Raw genomic sequence first — 21876 nt, forward strand, 5'->3', positions numbered from 1 at the left:
GCAACAGCTAGCTCCTCGAAAGTCCATAAGCAAGAGAACGGCACAGACGGAGATTAATCACAGCCCTCCTTGGTTTCTATCGCTTGTAGTGAACATACTATGTAAATACTTTGAAACGTGTCCAAAGCATAATTCTGCCTGCAAAGTCTCCGATTTTTTAGTCCTTTCAATGATTCATAATAATAATAATTATAATTAATAATTCATAATAATATATCAGATTCATAATAACAAACAACAGCTCCTCTTTCCACGATATTTACAAGTATTCCAAAGAGCAATTTTGACGTCAGAACACCTCAGCATGTTTGGAGCAGTGACGTAATACGGGTTCTTTGGAAGGGATGGAAACACAGCGTTGTTCTTTCTTTTCCGATTTTGATGTTCTGTATTCCCAAATAAACAACGCAGAGTCCACAAGCGCACGAGCAGTGCCGCCCGCGCGGTTTGCGGTCTGATGGTTATTGAGCGCGCCGTTGTGAACGCTCAATAACCATCAAGCGCAAAAAGAACCGTGTGGGCTCCGCCGTCCGCGCGGCTGCGAACTCTACGGGGCAACATTAGAACAACTGAAAGTGTGGCAAAACAACATTCACCTACTTTAAATGGAATTGAATCTCACTGAAACCCTTACAACATGACCACATAGGGAGATTTCAAGCTAGTCACATTGTGAGGGTTCCGATGTATCCGATAATCCGGATATCTTAAAGTCTTACGCCTAATAGTGCTTCTACAGCCATGTGTAGAAAGGGCAGAAGAGTTAACAATGTCGATATCTCTCCTAATGACTATCCAAACGTCTAGATCAACACATTACGCAAAGATAAATGTTGCCTTAATAAATCTATCTGCATCTAAGTGCGCGTTTTTTGCTAAACCTCCGTTTGGTGAAAGGGTGGTACGTATTGAAGCGGAGGGCTAGAATAACTACACTTCAAATTTGATTATTTTTTGCATTACTTATGACATCCAAAAATACAGATTGATTCAAAAGTCCAACGCATGTTAATTACTGAAGAAGTGACGGAGGTCCTCCAGAGAAGTGTTTGACTTTACTAACGGTAGCGGGTAGACGCTAGCGGTCGCAAAACTATTTGCCGACACTATGTCCACAAAAGAATGAATATTAACGATAAAATTCTTGCGCTAATACATCTTCTTTCTTATTCTAAAATTCTAAATCGTGAATCTTCATAATCACACTCACTCACCACCTCACCTCAGCCACTAATTCACTCACTCATTCACACCCACACGGAGTACATAGCGGTTAAACCTACCTCTGAGTTGTAACTAGGTAGCAGTAGTATTGACGAGATTCCCAGGCGACCTTTTTATGCCGATTATATCGGCTGAGTTATCAAGGAGAAGATCCATTTTCCACAAAGGCTCACTCTGTCCTTATTAATTAGCTGAACGATATTTTCTCGGCTCGTCGCACATTTGTAGCTTCCGTTGAGAGTAGGGAAATAAAAATGGATCAAACATGTCTGCCTTCGATAACTGCGAAAATTTTTGTTGAATATGTACACTGGTTATTATTAGGTCGATAAAAAGGTTTTTTGAAAAGTCCAGAACTTTCGATTTTTGATCGATACCTATGGTGTCTCATGTGGTATTTGTAAAACATTCTCGAAGCTTCTCCGCAAAGGATATATATAATATATCAGTCTACACGTCTGGTTAAAGGCATCACCCCACGAATCTGAGGTGGTGCAGATTTCAGGTGGAGTATTCGTATACGGGATGGGAGACTATGGAGAGAGGGGTGATTCCGTCCATTTCTTCCTAATTGCCGTGAAAACGGCCCGGAAGATGTGGCGCCGCACAAGGCTGGCGCACTCCAATCGAACTCCTTGTAGAAAATAGTGCGCCAGAATGCCTGAAGCCGCATCTTCCGGGTCGTTTTTTATGGCAATTAGGAAGAAATGGACGGAATCACCCCCCTCTCCATAGTCTCCCATCCCGTATACGAATACTCCCTTGAAATCCGTACCACCTCAGATTCGTGCCTTTAACGAAGGACATCAAACTTCTTCTGGTCCACCCCTCGTCCATCTTCACTAATCAATAGAAATTAAATGTAGTGGCATAAAATTAAAAATTAAATTTGAATTTTTCCAACGACGCTTCTTTCGTTCTTTTCTTTTGGAAATTTAAGCATTTCTGAAATGGAAATGAATCGAAGTGATTATTTCACGTTCCCCTTTCTAAATTCCTCAGTACTACATTTGGAGAGTATTCAAACTTGATTTTGCACCTACATATTCCTTTGATTCCGTAAAAAACTTGGAAACATAATTCGAAGCATAAGTTTTTCTTTTCTTTCACTTCAACAATTAGCGCAGAATAATGTGCTAACGTGAAATGACATGAACGTCATCGTCAAACTAATAAAGATACGTTTCCACGTCAGATCATGTTAATTGTTACCTACTATTTAAGCAGTCGGTTCCACTCGTATTTCCAATTTTCAAGGAAAGGATGTTACCAACCTGATGAGGCAAACGTGTGGCAGTAATAGACATGCGGTTGAGAACATAGGGGTAAAACGCAACGCAGCAACTTTCATAGCCATAAAATGTTTCACAACTTTTCATTTACTACTTGACAAATTCTTCTAGAATCATTGCGCGGTACAGCTGCACAGCAACGCTGTGGGACCTGTCTAAATTATTTTGCCGTTTTCTAACGCTGGCACACCAATTCGACACCAACGGACCCTTTCCTCTCCATTATAATGTTTATTGGCGTCGGCGCACCAATTCCACGCCATGGGACCCATCTCACACCATATTACCACTTTGTGGTCCTGGCGTATGAAATGGGTGCCATAGAGCCCGTCTCACTTCATTTTATGGTTTTGAGGCGCCAATACCCCTATGGCATCTATGGCACCCATCCAACGCCATCAGACACTTTTCACCGTCTTCTGGAGTTTCGTTATTCACAAACACACACACACACACACGTGACAGAATAAGCCCGTTATTATATAGCATGACATGCACCATGCTATATGATAACGGACTTATTCTCTAAGGCTAATATATACATATACATATATAGCAGATTCGTTGAACAGGACACCACTACCATCAGTACTGTCCACCGCTGCTTCGAAAGACAAAACACGATCCACAAAAAATAGCCCCGTCGGGACGCCTCCACATTGTGGAAGACTCAGCCAATCTTGACGCTGTCAGAGAGGATCCGGAAGTCAGCCTTGCACTCTTGCGATGATACTGGGGTGTAGCCAACCGGCAGTTCTCAGCCGCCTCCAGACCCTCAAGTACAGAAAAACGCCGACTCGATGGATGCTTCATACATTGACGGGTGGCACGATACAGGCGGTATCCATCTGTTAGTCTATTCTTCTCCGCTTCCACCGGAAGGATTTCATGGAAGACCTGATTACCTGGTTACTGAGCCTTCCATGATTCCAATTCACATCGCGATAATGCGAGAGGCGGTGTGGGTTACGAGACCCATCAAAAAAATTGAAGATCTAGTCGCAGACATAATGCTCTATCCTTCCTATTCTCGTCTGATATAACCCCTGCTGATTATCATTATTTCAATTATACTAATGGCGATTATACATATTGTTTTTAATTTCCATTGTAAGCAAAATGAAAAAAGTAAGGAAGAAAAAGTTACAAAACTGACCAGAGTTTTATATCAACCCAAATTTCTTGAGTTCCTAAAGTTCAACGTGACCAGTAAATGAAAGATATTCTCAGCGAAATCGTAATAAAAAAAGCTCACAATATGGCCAACAATATTAGGTTACTATTACGACTTGGCTAGGTTCAGCTTGAAGTTGTGTAGGAAAATTTCCACCTAGTTTGACTGATATTTGAAACGGTAAAAATCTCATCAATGGTCTTAATACAAGTGATTCTCATGGCAGTAGTGCATACTCATTCCAAAGTTGCTAATTGTCAAATGCTAAGATAAGTCAGTTGCAAAAACTGGTAGGTTGTTTGTGATGAGTGATCAGATTTCATAGCAATTATTTTCCTCACCTATGTATGTAATGCTCCTACCCCACACTTATACAATGAAAGCGTTAACACAGTGGACTTTCATTATGTACGATCTGCCTGTATGCGTTTAGACATTTTGGAGTCAGACTGATGGGAAGGTAAGAGATTAGGTAAGAGAGACCATCAGCTAAATAACGTAGATGTTGACAAACGGTACACTTAAATTAATTACTAGTCATAGATACGCAGCAGACCTGAATAAACAATGTGAGAGGAACAAACTGGAAAGGCAGAATTGTTTGTTTCCGCTTTACCTGACGAAATATGCATAAGAAGCTGAATAGATTGACCTGAGAAAAGTCTATTTACGCATCTTTTCAAAAACTTGTCAGTCTCAACAGTGTGGCTAAACTTTGTTGTATAGAATAACATGAGGAAACAATGACAAAAAACAAGGGCAAAATGTGAACTTCGTTTGTTTCTCACGATACAGTGATGTCATAACTTTGCTCTTCGTGGTGCGCACCTTTTTAAGGTCCATTTACATACTCGACAACAGTATTGTCGCTACTGTTCCCACGTTTATTTTCAGAAATTTTTCTGGTTATACTATGCTAGGTTTCTTGAATGAAAAATTGACAGCAGATAACCGCAAAGTGAGTAGAAAAAGGAACGAAATAGCGGGTAAGACAGCATAAGATGAATTGTGTTAGAAGTGTTGGAACAAAAATGTTGCACCGTATCCTTACGGCACGACTTGAAATTGCACAAACCTCGACTCGTTAAAATGAGAGTCAATTTGCATTTAAGATATTCTTTCCAAGAGAGTCGTGACTGAAACAGTGTCTCTGCAAGATTACAAATATGTGCAAGTCGCTACGATTATCGCACTCATTAGTTCAGAGTCAGAAATCGAAGCAACTCAATTTTATGAGGTAACTTAATGTCATCAACATAAGTCGGTAAGTTCTTCATTTCGTGGAAAGAGTCAATGGTTAGTACAGTAGCAGAAACAATATGTACGCATTTCATGTTTGCTTCCCTTAGGGAAGAAGATGAAGAACTACTGCAGTAGAAGCGGAGGCATTGTGATGGAATGCTTTGACTATGATTTGAGAGGTTTAATTACACTGAGGGAAAAAGTACATTAAGCTGCTGTCACACCAGCTAATACGTCGTTGATCGGAAATCGAAAGTAGTTTTCAACTACTGACGTGATGTAGAGAAAATACGCATCTTAACTCTGACTTGTGTTCATCAAATCACCTAAAATGCACGCGCATGAGTGCAGCTAATTTCGAGGAATAGGGGGTATAAAATATGGAATTAATCCTTTAATAGGCTTGCCGGGAAAACCTACGAGGAATTAAACACCAGAACATTGAGTTGGACAGCATTGAAGCAGATGCTGGGACAGGTTAGAGGTGAAGAGCCGTAAAATAAAGCGCCCTTCTCTGTGAAGGATGGGCGCTGTTTCGCAGGGCATTGAGGCAAGTGTGCAGTGGTAGAGGGATCGATTCTCTCAACGAGTCTCCTAATTATCGGGAAGTTTCAAAAAGCAAACATTAGACAAACAGAAAGCCGTTATGTAGGCAGTCGGTACACAACGAAAGCCAACCACTCGTGGATGTTCTGCAAATGCGCTGGCCGTACACGCTCGAAAAGAGCACGCCACTTCATCTCTACTTATTCTGTCCCATTGAGATCTTCAGTGCTGTTGATCAGATTTAGCAAATCATAAGTAGGTTTGAGGTTTTGGTGAAAAAAAAACAACAGAAAACACATCCTAGCTGAATTAGCATGTTCACCTGGCGTATTGCACTCAAGTGATAAATGAATACAGATAATCGGTGTTGGGGACACTTTTGTTGGCACAGCCATCATGAAAAGTGAAGAAATCTCAGTGCAGGTGCAACGAGAAAAGGAAGTATAGGTATCTTCTATACGTTTATAACTCCATACCAACTTAGAAGGAAAAGGCAGTGCTAGGGCGCTGCGGCAGATAAACATGAGAAGGGTTGCAGTTGAAAGCCAATACATTTGGTTTATGCAGTGTAGTAGACCGAACGCGTAGACGTATTGATTGCTGCACGTGCATGTGTGGATTCAATGGCAAAAGTCGAGATTGAAGGTGCGTTATATCGGCTCCATGGTAACGCTTTTCACGGAACGGAATCCCAGCGCAGATCATTACAACCTAACACTACTGATCCTTAAGAAGACTAATATGCTGATCATATTCTTCTCACTCTTTCACGCTAATGGATGTAAAGGTTGGTTTCACGGTTACGAGAATGAAACTAAAAACAGCCAACGGGGTGGGTGGAATCCACTCAGGGTTATCATCTTTGGGAATTTGGTTGGTCCTTTATTCTGGCGACTTATTTGTAGCAGTTCATAACAATATACAACCTCTTCGACATTGCCATTACTCTATCATCAAATACGACAGTTATCTGTTGTGGCAAGAAATCATGTGAGTAATGGTGATTTAGTCAAGTTAATCTCAGCTAACGTAATCTATGAAGACTCATCGTGATGAGATGACTTGTCCCAAGGAATGTTTCCATGATACTGCAAGTAGTTTTTGAGAAGGCAGGAAATTTAGAAGGATGTATTTAGAAAGAAATGGTGATCCCATTGGTAGTATTAAATTTGGAGGACTTAAAAGATTTCTGTTTGACTGATTTGTATCAAGCACAGAGGACAGTATATTGAATCACTGCAAACTTCACTCACTGGACTCACTGGATCTTCATATCACTTCACTCCAGTAATAAGACGCGACTCGTCCTATATTTCTGGAGTGAAATGATATGAAGATAGTGATATGAAGCGTAACCACGCGAAGCGCCCCCTATAAAGGATAACGCGACCTTTCTACAGTATGCGAAATACTCTCTAAGAAGCTTTTCTCTTTTTTTGCAGTTTCTCACTATTTTTCGTGTGGTAATACTTGAATGAGCTTATGTAATCAAAACAAAATCCTTTTTCATCAGTCCTATCGCTTGTTTCGCACCTAGGGTGCCTCTAAGATCTATGTTTATTATGTTTATAAGGATTTAATTTCCGTACAATTTTCTAAAATGAGACTGTGGACGATTTCCAAATCACGTAGTCGTCGAAAACGTCAGTTTTCAGTTTTTTTAGTGTATTTGTGGATATTAAGTCTTCTTCTAGAACAGACTTTGGTATTTTGCTATGACTCCAATTATAACGATTATATATATATATATATATATATATATATATATATATATACCTACAAACTAAGATCTCAGACTCGTCCTAGACACAAAACAAGCGGTAGAATTAGTGGAAAAAAAGGACTTTGTAGTGTCTACCTATGTCCATTGAAGTATTATTATACGAAAAAAATGGGAGACTACCAGAAAAAACAAAAAGAAGAGAGGTTATGGTGGCTTTCCGCAACGTGGTGGGAGCTCCGTGCACCACTTCACCGACGACGCGCAGCGTCGTCATGTTACCATCTGATTTACTGTATCTAACAACACCTTACTGCACACCTGTACTCTTTAACAAATACAGGAGTACTTGGAGATGGAGCGAATACCGCAACAGGGTGTTTTTTAATGGACTGCGGAAATTTGTTTAGAAGACGAGGCCGCAGAAGGGTACCTAAAAACCATTCAAATCGTGATACGAAATAACATGGAATACATAGTTGGGTGCAAGATGAAGAATGTCACGAAAAAGTTAACGGTTGGGGAGTCTCTCCACGAATAAGTACCGTAAGGTGTAGTTCATGACATGAGCGTTATCACGCTCAATCCCACCTACTAATCCAGAAAGATACGCGACTTATTATGCAGTGGACCGCGAGCGATTCCGTCATCATCCAACGTTTGCAATCGAACTAATGTGGCTCACATAAGCAGTAGAACTTGTCCAAGCATAAAATTGCAGATGTATTATGGACCGCCATCGTTTTACCCTCCGTAGTAAGTTGCATTTTTGAGGACACCGGTTCAACCAAGGCTGCTTCATATGCCTTTTTCTGGATTACTATTGGGAATTGAACGCGGTCACGCTTATACTTGAGAACTACATTTGGACATTCATACTATTCGTGGTGAGAAAAAAATGAAACAAAGGTATCACACAGGTTAAATGGTGACGTCGTACATTTGTGGAAGTAAAAATGTGTACTAGGGAGAATGACAGGAGTTTTTCTGAGCATCGACAAACATTTTGAAATTTAAGAAGGGATAATCTTATGTAAACTGCCGTGTCAAGAATATGCCTCTGGAAAAGAAACATTTCCGACCATAGTTGTACTAAATATGAAAACTAGATATTGGTTCATGATCCTTAACCAAATATCTATTGTATTCGTAAGGTACTTATAATGGGAAGTGAATGACTGCAGTACGTGCAGCATAGGTAGATTTCCAAACTCGATGTTAAGCCAATATTTCAGAATACTTGCTTCATTAGCCGTTGATTATTCTTATAGTTCACATCCAATTCTACCTAAGAAATTGTATTTAGGGAGTGAATTTGTCAGAGATTTCTTTAATCTTCCATCGCACTTCTCTGTAAGAATAGGTGAGTTCTGTATGCAAAGTAAATAAACCTAAATAGACTATTAAAGTAAGCAGAAGCTGCTACTAGAATTGTCAACTTCAACCGTCCACGAAAACAACAGTGAAATCGGTGGACGACTGGGACTTGTTGTTGAAGATGCGCTTGCTGCAGCGAATGCCCTACATTTGCGACAACCAGTAAACTTCAACGTTACGTCCTCGGATCGAAAGGCTAGTCATGGCACTCAAGTTAAGGTTAGACACGTATGTCATGAAAATGAGTTGTGCCCGGCATATTTGGCAGCGTTGGGCAAACAATATCTGCTGTTTAGATGAGACATTCTCGCGGAAGTTGTAATCCGCATAACTGCTGCACGCATTACACTGCTGTGAAACTAAGTAAAATTAGAACGCGATTATAGAGAAATCCGAAGCCGGAGGCGTAGAGCTCCGTTATTGCGACAATGCCATTACTACGACGAAAGGATGCAGCTTCTGGCGAGACTCAGAGGACCTGCTTCCAAAATCGATGTCTGCTGCGTGGTAACAAGCAACGAGAATAAACACATGAGAAAGAACCTGCAGCGCACTCTCTTAATTGTCCAGAAGGAGCGAAGAAGGTTTCAAGTGCTTCAGAAATCGTTCTTTGTTAAGTTTTCGGACTGAACTTTCACCTTCACCAGCCCTTCACGAAACTTATATTTATTCAATCAATGATGAACAAACAAGGATCGTTTGGTAGTCTTTGAATTGATCACCCTCATCGAAATGGAATTGTATCAAGGAAAAGGATGTATTCATTTTTCGTCAATCTAATTTCTGCAAATTTGATAAAACTCGCCAGTTTGCCATCAGCGAAACACTGGGTCCCAATTTTCTGTGAATTAACGATACACCGTTAACGGGAATTCGAATAGCTCGAATGATTGCCCGCTTATTTCCTTCTACATTTCGGAAATCTCCGTCGTCTGGTATTAGTTTTTTCATCTTATATTTGTTTGTGTCCTTCACAAAATTGTTGGCCATCTTTAGGTTTCGATCCCAATTTCTATCGCAGTCAATTTTTTTCTCGGAAAAGATTATTTAGCGTTTTCGTAATCGTTGACCGTTCGCTGCATAAAAAAGGATAAAAGGATAAAGTTTCTGGAGTCAATCAATCCGCTTGGGATGCGCCCCCACGTTCACATCAATTCAGAATCGTTTGAGGTTAACGAGCATGTAGCTGGCTTGTACAATCACTTGCGGTGGCTAGCCGATGTGTCAAGTCAGTGTTTTTATTCTCCTAGACAAGTCTGGTACCAATTTGTCGAGGGATAAAAGGCTTGATAAGCACTAGGGCGGATTCGGACCTCGGATCGATCATGCAGGAAGTGGAACCTCTAACCACTACACTACACCCTCCCAGTTCGCTGCATACCCATTTTAATAAGGGATAGCAACCATTGAAGGAAAAACAGAAAAAGTAAAAGTTGTGGAAGAAACACAGATGTAAGAAGAAAGAAAGTCCTTCTGTCAGTTAAAACATGGCAAAAGCTGTCGTTCTATTACACTCAGAAAAGAACCATCTTCCAAAGAACATGTTTGCTCGATATAATTGAAGTCGGTTGTAGATAAAAAGCTGTAATTCTAAGGTTTCAGAGAGCAAATCTATTGGCGCAGGGCTTCACAGTAGAGTACAGAATATTTTGCTTTCAAACTTTTTAGGGAGATAGTATATTCTTAGTGCACACTATACGTATTTTATCAATTTATTCAAAAACATACCTTTCTGCACCTCTTCATCACTCTTATTCATGATACTTTTATTCTAACAGAAGAAACCTAGAGAGGTCTACACAAGTGTACTTTGGTTTGGAAGTATTCCATAGTGATCTGCAAAAAGCCCATCTAGAGATCACGCTCCTCTTCGAATAAAACAGTATTCGGTACCATATCTAGGTACCAATTTTAATTATCCATAGGAGTATTTATTAGAGGTCGCATATGCAAGTATGATTGTTACCTGTTTGTGGTGCTTTTGCTTTTACTAAACGCAATCAGGTACTCGGGTATACGCCCGGGAACCTATGAGCTATATAACCCGCATATATATGTTATTGTAAAAAGGTGCTGTCGCCCAGCATACCTTGAGACGTCAAATGCCTGAGGGAAACATGGAATCTTTAGCAACAAACATCCTTCTCTTAACATTGAACTGCCGTTTGCTATCAACTGAATTCCGACAAGCCGCTCTGTCCAGACTTCTGCGATATTTGCGTGCATCGTTTCCTGCATTGCAGTAAACACGCATTAGGGATCGCTCTCTCATCTAAAATTGCACTATCTACTGCGGCGATGATGAGGAAAGGAAAGTGAGAGGCTGTGCAATAGTTGGGAGGAACGACTACAATAACCTGGTGGAAGAGTTTGGTTCAACGTCGTAAAAATGCGCCTTTGTACGATTGCGGGATCGCGTGGGACTCAAACTTTGGATAGTAAGTGCTCATGCACCTGCGGAAACCGCTGATGACTACCACAAGGATTAACGATGCACTCAATACGTTGATATCTAGGATACCAAGCTCTAGGGCGGTAATTGTCAGAACTGATGCGAATGCAAAGATGTGACTTGCACAACAACCCAATGTGCTTGGAAGAGGGTTTTAACCAACGGAGCAAACATCGGACAACGGAAGTCGTCCGATAGACCTTTGCGAGCAGACGAACCATTTAAAGGCATCACCCCATGAATCTGAGGTGGTACGGATTTCAGGTGGAGTATTCGCATACGAGATAGTAGATTATTGAGAGGGGATGATTCCGTCTATTTCTTCCTAATTGCCGCAGAAAACGGCCCGGAAGATGCGGCGCGCGTAAGCGCTCCAATCGAGCTCCTTATAGAAAATAGCGCGTCGGAATGCCAGGAGTCGTATCTCATAAACCGAAGCTCAACTTGGGATGTTTGAAAGATGATGAATGCAAAAAGAATTTCTCTCAACGAGTGCGAATTAGTATTGGATTACGGACCAAGAAGAGAGTGGACGAAGTTGACTCTTTCATTAAATGCATTCAGAACGCAGCAAAGAAAACGTTCTTGGTATTAACACAAAGGAAGAAGTTCGCCTTCGCATTTGCGTAGACAAGATCCACACACAATTCCGTATCCGTGGCTTGCATTACTGGTGACCTCAACCAGGAAAAGCGACGGAGAAGGTTGCATCTTAAGCTGAAACGTGTTCATGAGAACGAGTGGACATTAAGAGCGGAGGAGTTTGGAAAGGCGTGGGAGGACATGATTCCGAGGAAAGCCTAAACTCTGCTAAAGCAGTATAGCGTCAAGATGTAGAGGTATCCGTCTGTCATAAACAGGACCAACGGAGTCGCTGTCCTGGGGCAACCCCCCACCTAACATTTGAACGCCTTGCTGAAACAGCAAGTGCCGTCTGCCTCTATACTCGTGCACCCCCAACGACCACGATATCCACGCCCAACGACCAGCACACACCGCGATTAGCGAAGAACCACTGATGGAGTTTGATTTTCTCGTCTATATCCAAAAAATAAAGAATGGAAAATCTGGCAGAGGCGATGGATTAGCTCAGAATTTTCCAGATATCTTTCTCTTCCTGGAATTCCTTAAATGACAAAGACCATCCGTCCAATATAGATTGACGGAAGGATACTTTACTCGTGGAGACACGCTGTCATAATTCCCCTCCACAAGAAGCTATGCGTCACGGTACCCAGAAATTACCGTGAAAAATCACTGCTGTGTGGTAATAGACAAGGTTTTGGAGCGGATCATCCTGGACGGGCTAATCAAACGTCGCGAAGAAACCACCCAAACAAACCAGCTTTGGCCCCGACCAACTACTAATCAGGTGATTTTTGTGAGGACAGTGATTGAAGTGTGGCAGCGGTATTTGGAGCCTCTCCATGTAGCTTTTCTCCTGCTTTGAATTCTCGTCATCGAGGCCGTCTTCTCAACTCGCTTCGCGCCGATGGACTTCCATGAAAGTTCGTGCGCCTAATTAACGACATGAATAGAAGAACAACTGCTGCGGTTCGAACATCAGCCGGATGTACTACTACGAAGTGAAATTGCAGTGAGACAAAGGGCCGTGGTGGGACCCTTTCTGTTCGACTTTGCCGTCGATGACGTGATGCGAAGAACAGTTGAGCATTCATTGACTAAGTGCTTGCAGTCTACCCCATAGCCAACAAAGTCACGCTGCGATCTATGCGCTATTCTCCCTATCATGATATACGGATCGGAGACTTGGCCAGTCCTGTCGACGGTGATGGAGCAGCTTGACTGTATGGAGAGAAAGCTGTCTAGGTGGCTGTCTGGCTGCTTCCGGTCATGATGTACCATAAAGAAGACCTTTACTCTGAAGTGGATACAAGACAAAATTGGCTCGCATGTGTTTGAGGATGAAACACCCGGCGAAGATGCTGATAGCCACGTTGGGCAGTAACACCTGCCCGCTGATTTAGTCCAAAAAAGTAGGTCATCTATTTTTGAATTAATGCATTTTGCGTTGTAGGGATCACCTAGGGCATTTATATGCAAGATACAGTAATAGAAAAGAGTATTCTAATTTCGAGGAAAGCCTGGTACGGTAGCGCCAAGAAAGGCGGAGTTGTAGGAGTCATGTTGGCTGCCGAAACGGAAAAGAACAAGGACCGATTATCTGTTCTTATAACGGCCGTACACCTGCACCGGAAGCATCCATTGAAAGTCTAAGGATGCAGCTAAGAAGATTAAATACGACATCATCGGACTGACCGAGACAGACCACTCCACCCACTGAATGTCGTTTATTAGACTGGAGAAAAACTGTTCGTCGGAACCTCCGACAATAGAATAATCGGTGGAGTTGGTGTCCATGTCAAGATGAGTGTAGCAAAGAACATTTTTTTCGAACAATTTAGGACTCGATTCGGTCATTTACGGATGAGACGATGTGGTTCAACTCCAGTTTCGACTATCTTCATCGCTTATGCTTCAACATCAACCTACGGAAAAGAAGAAGTCGAAGCCTTCTATTTGAACCCAGAGAATTTCTACAGAGAGGGTCATGTCAGGTTATTGTTGGTGACTTTAACATCAAAACTGGCCGAAGAAGAACTTTTGAGGAGCTTTACATTGAAACCCATAGCCTACAATGGGACAAGCTGGGGGAAGAGTTTTCCGGGGTTATTATGACGACTAAGACCAACCATGGGAACTCGCAAATCCAGAAGCCCTCATCTCTACGCTGGACGTAAGAGGGTGGAGGGTGGCACAATCAAATTGACCACATCACTGCAAAGACTAGAAGTGTGTCAGTAGATACGGACACATATAAGTTGAGATGATGAGAAAGTTTTCGACGCATTCCCGGCAAAAAAGTTTTTTCTTCTGATGCGTTAACAGACGGTCGAGAGTTCGATTCCTACTGGAGTCGTTATTTTTGCAAAAAAAAAACATTTGAGAAGGAGAGAGAAAGATTTGCCATCATTTTTACACCATCTCCTACTATTTGCATTCAGTTTTGCTCATCGACAACGAAAAGGAACGGTTAAGAGTTCGATCCCAAATGGAATTTTTCCATTTTGCAAAGTGAAAAAAACAACCAATGCCGACGCAGAACGGACTCTGCAACTCTCTAAAAGCTTTTTCTCACTATTTTCTATCTCCTACACACAATTTTATTCATTGATTACAGACAATAAATAGTTCGATCCTCGCCGGAATCTTGATTTTTGCATACCCGAAAAAGAATTACCGAAAAGAACATTTCACCGTTAACTTTTCTGAAATTGTACTAATAGCACTGTTCACTGCATATAGATGTTATTTAGATGTCATTCAGCGATTATCCCAGGCCCTGATCTTTTCCAGAGACCGTTTGGTTTTTTGGAAGCTGAGTTGAGAAAAAGTTGAGAAATTTAGCATTTTTCTCAACTTTTTCTCAACTAGCTTTTGAGGGAAAGAAAACTACCTGGAAAAAAGTGAAAAGGTATTCTCATCTATAACATACTTGCGCTATAAAAAGGATAAAAGTAAAAGGATAAAGTCATTGGCGTATCAATCCACTTCGGATGCACCAACGCGTTTTACTGGGATTCATAATCGATGAGGTTTTGGGACGCGTGTTGACCTATACAATGGCTTGCGGGGGCCAGCCGATGAAGTCAGTGTTTTTCTCCTGCCGATGAAATCAGTATTTTTATCCTCCCAGACAAGTCTGGTACCTCGACGCCGGAGGGATGAAAGGCTTGGTTTGCACTAGGGCGGTTTTGAACCCTCGACCGTGTGGCTGCAACGGACCTCTAACCGACTGCGCCACACCCACCCACTTGCGCTATAAACGGTACCAAATTTGTTTGGGACGAAAAAACACTGACTTGACATCGGCTAGCCACCACAAGTCACTGTATAGGCGAGTTACATTTGTATAGTCGTAAACCTCAAACGATTCTGAATTGAAGTGAACGTGGGGGGGGGGGGTATCCCAAGCGGATTGATTAACACCAGAAACTTTATTCTTATCTTAACTTTATAACATACTTTAAAAAAATTCATTTTTATAAACCACGAGCCAAGTTATAGGACTTTGTTCGAAGTCATGCAGATTTTGCGCAGCTGAAAATCTGATATTTTTTCCACAAAAAAACGTTTCCGGAAACGTTTTCTCTTTGCGAGATTACGGTAATGGGGTTGAAGAATTCGATCCTATATTTTGATAGACCAGCGATAAAAACTGAAAACCCTTGACTGCAAAATTTGGTCTCTGTAAGCGTCTTGGTTCTCTCAAAAGCCAGTTGAGAAAACTCGAAAATGTGATGAAAAACTTGACTTTGATGAAAAAAATTAACTTTGATGAAAAAAATTAGAAACTCCGGACGTTTTAGGAATATATGTAGAAGAAATCCCTCTTTACAAAATTGCTGGAGCTTTATTTCATAAAATTCACTCTGAGCATCGATATTCAGAAACGCGTAGAGCCTAGCTTGTGCCAATTTTATCCCTAACTCCGCCTTTGGATGTCTTTTTTTTGGCTCAGTAAAAGCATCGAAATTGTTTTTTAGAGTAATAATGAGACGTTTGTCACTATTGGATGAGAAATGCGCTATTCAAACTCTCGTACACTACATGCAAGAATTTGCTTAAAAACTACAAAAATTCCATCTTTGTCGGCGATCTGACAAAAGAGGGTTTTTTGCAGTTTTTTTTTAAACAAAACCTGACCGTAAAGACATATCACGTTGCGATATCGACTGCTTTTCTTTAAATGCATTAATGGTTTCTTCAATAGAGTACGTAAAACACTTAATTGGCTGTAATGAAAGAGTCCCGAAGCAATGTTCGAGCTGTGAAAGAAATGAAACTTGTCTCCTACGGCCTTCTAGTACCCAATTCGAAGTTACCTCTGGTTGGTTCCATTTCTTTTATATAAAATAATACGAAAATCTGTAATCCTTATATTTTGTGGTTTTACCAGTAAGTTATAATAATTTCTTAGGAAGACCAAAATTTTTATTCAGCTACGTGCATTTAAAACAGTTTGTTTTTTTTTCTTGCTTTCTATTTCATTGCCTTCACAACTTATACTATATTATTTATAATGCGCTATATTTACTTTGTTGTTTGATGGACAGCTGACTGTGGATACTGCGTACTGACTCGTTTTTACTCTTCTCGTACCCAATATTTTCCAATTTCTTGATGAGATTTTTTTTAAAACAATTCACTCTAATGCAAGGCCGCAAGCCTTAGTTCAAAACGAACAGTATAATTTGCACTAATTTCTTGCCTTCGTACTCATGACCATTTATTCTAATCTCAATGTTCTTTAATTTTTTTAGTATTTTCCCAAAGTAGTTCCCTACCAGAAGGTGTGAAATTATACCAACAAAATCTTTAAAGAATATTTCACGCCATTTATTTTCACTTAATATGTCTCAATTTAAAATTGACTATCTCCTCGTCTCTTTGTCCTTGTCCTCTTCATTTTTCTCCTTTTCTTACAAGCCTTACAACCCCCCCCCCCTACTCCAATACCTTTCATATGACCCCCTTGTTGAGAAATTCTCAATGCACGCTTGACCCTGGATGTCGCTATTGTGCTAGTTTTAGGCGTTTCGCTAAAGTTTTAGGCGGGGTTGGACCACTGCCTCCTTTGAGGAAGATTTTCCTTCATTAGGAGAGAAGAAAAAGCCGCAAAGTTAACAAAGCGTCACACAACTATCAGCGGTTGGGACCCCATCGCTTCCCCAGTCGGGTTTTGGGAAGATATCACAACAAACGACATCGACGACGAATATTATCGGCTTGCAGAACATCTTTACGACTGTGCGAGGAAAGCAAAGAGTTTCAAAACCATTAAGAGACCCCTGTTTCCGAAAACTTTAGAGCTGATACGTCAGCGTGAAGCTGCACGAGCTGCAGGCAAAAAAGAACTCACGTCCGAGCTCGAAAGGCTTTGCAGAGAGGCGATGAAAGAAGACCTCAAAGAGACAAGAACAAAAGCGTTGGCTGAAGCTGCAGAGGCGAGAAAAAGCATAAACTACGCCCATCGGAGCTTCACCAATCGTGAAACAAAAACGGCTGCTTTCCGGAACCCAGATGGAACAACTAGAGCAACGAGAAAGGGTATGGAGAAGATCATTCACAACTTCTATTCATATGCCTCCGTCAGCCACGTCCACTTGCCTTCTCTCCATCTAAGGGAAGATGGATATGTTAAACCAGAGGTTCGCCCTCCAAACGTCCGACTTGTCATTATGTCGGTGAAGAGTTGTAATTTACCCGGTCCCGATAGAATAAAGTCAGAACATCTGAAGACCTTATCGCCAATCCTTATCAACACAGTGCCAGGCTCTTCACTCGTTATCTTCCAGAATGCAAGGTTCTTAAGCAGTGGAAAACCAGCAAGACCGTGCTGTTGTATAAAAAGGCAGATCCTTATGATGTCGGCAACTATCGCCCAATCTGCTTACTGTGTGTCATTAGTAAGCTCTTCACAAGAACGATGGGTACGTATGTAGTCAACCGTGCTGAACCCTTAACAAGATTGAAAGTGTTAGATGATGTACACCAATGTTAGCAAGCATAGTTTCAGCACGGTTGACTACATACATACCCTTAGTAAACTCATAGAAGTATCTCGAGGGTACAAGATGCCGCTGTGTCTCACTACCATCGACATGAAAAAAGCGTTCGATTCAGTTATGACGAAAATGGTCACGGATCCCTTATACAACCAAGGCGTCGCTACTCTACACACAAAGATACTTCGTGAGTTATGCAACTTCACGACCGAAATCCCTCCATTCTACAATAATGTTACAATCGACGTAAAGGTAGAGGTTCGACAGGGTGACACAATCTCACCTAAAATATTCAGTGCCACTCTCGAAAATGCGATGTCGGGATTAGATTGGGATGAAAAGAAGAGAATGTTGACGGTTGGTAGTTACATCATGAAGCATCAACCAAGAGGAATGAATGCTGGTCAAATTTGATGTAACGTGTAAAAGATCGGTCTTCAGTTGAACCCGGATGAGATATGTTCATGCGAGACGGATGAGTTTCTGATGTTCCATTCACGCTGAACGGAAAGAATATATTGGAATCCTCCAGCTATGTATATCCAGGGCGGGAAATTAATATGATGAGCCACGTTACCTCCGAGTTGAACAGGAGGAAACGAGCGGCTTGTGGAGCATGTAAGAGCATCGAAGCTGTAGTGAAAAATACTAGGAACATTCGGCTCGGTGCTAGTCCATTTAACACCACTGTTTTTCCTCATTTGACTTACGCCTCGGAAATCTGGGCGTTTCGCAGACAGGAGAATAATGCTATCAGCGTCACAGAACGCCAAATTGAAAGAGTGGGACTAGGAGTATCTGATTTCACACTGTTAAAAGGAGGAGAAGGAACGAGAAGTTCACGAATCGAAGAATCGTCGATTTGTGAACTTCTCGTTCCTTACATCACAATTCGAAGATCATAGACGCTGCGGCATATGCCAAGGAAAGCCGGACGCGTAATGCGTTTTAACGACAATCGTTAGACCAGAACTGTGAGAAACCGGGTACCACGTGACATTAAACTCCCAGCAAGAAGACCTCCGACCCGATGGTCAGGCCTTTTCACGAAGTCCTTCGAGGAAAAATATGATGCTCTTGTGAGAAGAGAATTCACTGAGCAGCCTTTGTGCGCGATCGGGACAAATAGAAGTATTGCTGGTGCCCACTCGACCAGATCAACGAACAATGAGAGAACAGGTGATACAGATGATTTTTGAATCCCTAGTTAGTTATCGTTTCATATCAGCACATTGATGTGACAATCACTTGTATCACTTGTGCTCCCGTTGTTAGTGGATTTATTCAAGCGGGCAGCAGTAATACTACCATTTGTCGCGATAGCGCGTAAGAGTTGCTCACTGGCTCCTCTTCTCGTGAGAGACTCGAAGAGCATCATATTCTTACTTGAAGGACTTCGTGAAAAGATCTGAGGGTTGGCAGTCGTCCTGCAGTGCGCTAGCCCATAGCTCTGTCCAACGATTGTCGCTGAACTGCATAAGCAACCCTCTCCCCCCCCCCCCCATTTTACTTTCCTTTGCATATGCGACATTATACCTGATAGTTGACGTAGGACTGAACTTCGAATACCCTTCTTCGCTCACGTAAAGCGAGTGATTCCTAGCATTACCCTCTTAAGATCAATGACGCTAAGTGCGTTTTCCTTCTGCTTGCGAAACGTTACATTTAAGAAACATAGGTCAAATCAGGGAGCACGGTGGTGTTAAATCGGTGGGCGCAGAGGCCGATGTTCTTGGTCATTTTCACTACATTCTTGATGTTCTTGTATGCTCACCAACCCCATCTTTTGCTCTTACCCGTCCCGTAGGTCAAGTCCTTCATCAAAACAATTTTCCTACCTAGATATACATAGTGGAGCGCTCGGATATATCCGTTCCTTTGTTCGTGAGTGCGGCGTGAAAAACGCCGTTCCTTATTGCATAAGCGATGAAGATAGTCAAAACTGGAGTTGAATCACATCGTCTCATCCGGGAATGATCGAGTCGTAAGTTATTCGAAAGAAATGTTCTTTGCTACACTCGTGTTGAAAAGGACGCCAACTACACCAACTCTTCTACTGTCGTATGTCCCCGGGAACAGTTCTCCTTCAGAGTCATATAGGCATTTAGTGGGTGGCGTTGTCAGTCCATTGACGTCGTTTTTAATTTTGTTGACTTGCATGATCAGTTCTCCAATGACCGCTTCCGTTTGCAAGCACAAGTGTGTTAAATTAGATATTATGTGCAAACGGTCATCCTGGTACTTTCCATTGCGTGGAAATAAGTCGCTTTAATGACTCCTGCAACCAATTCTTTCTGGCGCTGCAGTACCGCACATTCCTCCGAGGTCAGAAGGATTTTTCATATCACTGTTTCATGCGTTCATGCGTTTGTTTTTAATAGCCATGGCCACGTTTCAGGCCTCTAGTCTCGTGGGTTGTGTGGAAATAAGTCGCGTCCTCTCGAATGGACAAATGGCGCTTATTTATTGGAAGCGATTCCAAACCACCTTTCTTGCAACTTCCAGTCATTTTACTTAGCTGGACCAACGCAAAAGCTTTTGAGTAAATCCTTGCACAACAAAAACCATCTCGTGATCCACCTGCGTCCCACGACAGGCACAACGTCGTTCTTGGTCTGCAGTTGACCCCTAGCCTGGGGACGTATCAAGTAGCCTTGCTGTAATTCCTCTGAGGATGGACAACGCTGGATTTAAAGAAGAATAAACTTGCTGCACTTAGTCGTCAGCCAACTCAGCCAATATTTGACCGCTTTGAAGCACATACCACATAATCTCGAAACCATTTTCCACATCCGCTTACAAGATGGCAAAGGTTAACAGCCAAAATGTTGTGGGGTTCCCAAGAATGATTGTAAAGTAGAGTAAAGTAATGACCAACACCTCCACGAAGTCTCATTTGGATCTGTTATCGATTCGCGCATAGCATCCTAAGCATACAGACAACCACAAAGGAATCACTTTGTGGTTGTCTGTATGTTTAGGATGCTATGCGTGTAATTTTCCCCAATTCGTTAGTTTATCGTGGCATTCCGCATTTAGCAGCAATGAAAGCATGAATGTTTTTATTTGAAGACCAATATTAGTGCATCAGCCCACCAGCGTTGACGACGGACGCGAATGCATTTCTTATCAACTTACATGAAGGTTTCATTGATATTACAGGGTATGAGCAGCATGGCTTTCACATTTGAAAAGGCTGCTCGTAACATACATGAGTCGAGGAGAGTCAAAGCCCTGTAAAACGAGCGAAGACTGCAGTAATTGGTGAAAATGTCCTAAGTGTATATATCAGTGCATTCTAGCAGGCGGTCGTTAGGTACCCACGGACGATTATGTACAGCCGAATAAGTGGCTGCAGAAGAAGCTGTCGGTAGCCCAGAGCAGGCATATCTTTGGCTACCTGTGACCATTTAAGCCACGTCCACCCACCACGTCACTGAGGTCATGTGCCATGTTTGTACTGCGATTACTTGGTAGAGTTGGTTTCTAGGAGGATTCAAAGAGCAAATAATAATTGGGCTGAACACTTTCATCGCGGTTCCGGAGATGTGTATTTTCAATTGCTTCTGATGTGCAGATCAAAAACCTGCTGCCTTAATCTGTATACAATAGAACATCCAACATTCATCAATGTTTCAAACACTCTTGGTTTTCACGATGAATGGCCTAAAGAACTGGTTTAGAAGAACTGTTTTTATCCTTTTGCAAGGTAAAACATTTCCCTTGTTTTCAAGGACTTCCTTCACAGAATACAAAGCGATGTGTTTGTTAAAATGCTTCAATCATGCACTTAACTTTTTGAACCAACAGTGCACTACTGTACATTCGAAAGTGCAGTAGTGTGAGGTAATGAAAATGTACACGACGATACATTTTCATTACCTCACCTATTGATTAAGTTTTGAAATGGATCTGTGTGTGTTGTGGGCAAACTTGAATTCATCATGCAACAATTTTGTGAATTTCTTGCTTTGACAGCATTTACACGGATTCTCTGAGATCACGGATTCTTTGAAATCAAAGGAAATAAAGTCTTACAATGTTGGTTTCGATCGGTAGATTTTTTCACTTTATTTTCTTAGGCCTTGAAACTTGGAAATTTCGATTGTTTGTTGTGAACAAATAAAACGTACGACTTGTTTCTATTTCTGCTACTTCGGGTGCAGTAGCCGGATATATCTCTATACACGAAAATCAGTACTCCGTACAGAGGCGGTAACAGAGATATCATGCCCTTGCGAGGCACCTTATTGGAAGAT

The 21876-nt window shown here is 41.7% G+C and overlaps 2 protein-coding genes across 5 annotated transcripts in view; both read left to right on the top strand.

The window, feature by feature from the left end:
* Positions 1-6141: 6141 nt before the first annotated feature.
* RB195_023016 (uncharacterized protein) overlaps positions 6142-21876 on the top strand; it is a gene marked incomplete at both ends in the record, with an annotated part of 42062 nt that continues 26327 nt past the window's right edge. The window contains 7 exons of one of the 4 annotated variants that reach the window (XM_064210306.1): positions 6142-6265; positions 8505-8561; positions 8628-8794; positions 8949-9082; positions 13454-13606; positions 16711-17542; positions 17594-17974. In XM_064210306.1, the coding sequence (XP_064066187.1) occupies positions 6142-6265; positions 8505-8561; positions 8628-8794; positions 8949-9082; positions 13454-13606; positions 16711-17542; positions 17594-17974 (1848 nt within the window). Of the gene's footprint in view, positions 6266-8504; positions 8562-8627; positions 8795-8948; positions 9083-11744; positions 11832-13453; positions 13607-16710; positions 17555-17593; positions 18032-21876 lie in introns of those variants that run through there. The other 3 variants (XM_013446944.2, XM_064210307.1, XM_064210308.1) reach the window with 3 other exon arrangements.
* Positions 18178-18522, top strand: RB195_023017 (uncharacterized protein; the record flags this gene model as incomplete). Its single annotated transcript, XM_064210311.1, has 1 exon — positions 18178-18522. One exon carries the CDS (start codon positions 18178-18180, stop codon positions 18520-18522), a length of 345 nt encoding a protein of 114 aa, XP_064066190.1.

The sequence above is a fragment of the Necator americanus genome, chromosome X (assembly GCF_031761385.1).
Source record: "Necator americanus strain Aroian chromosome X, whole genome shotgun sequence".
Taxonomy (NCBI): domain Eukaryota; kingdom Metazoa; phylum Nematoda; class Chromadorea; order Rhabditida; family Ancylostomatidae; genus Necator; species Necator americanus.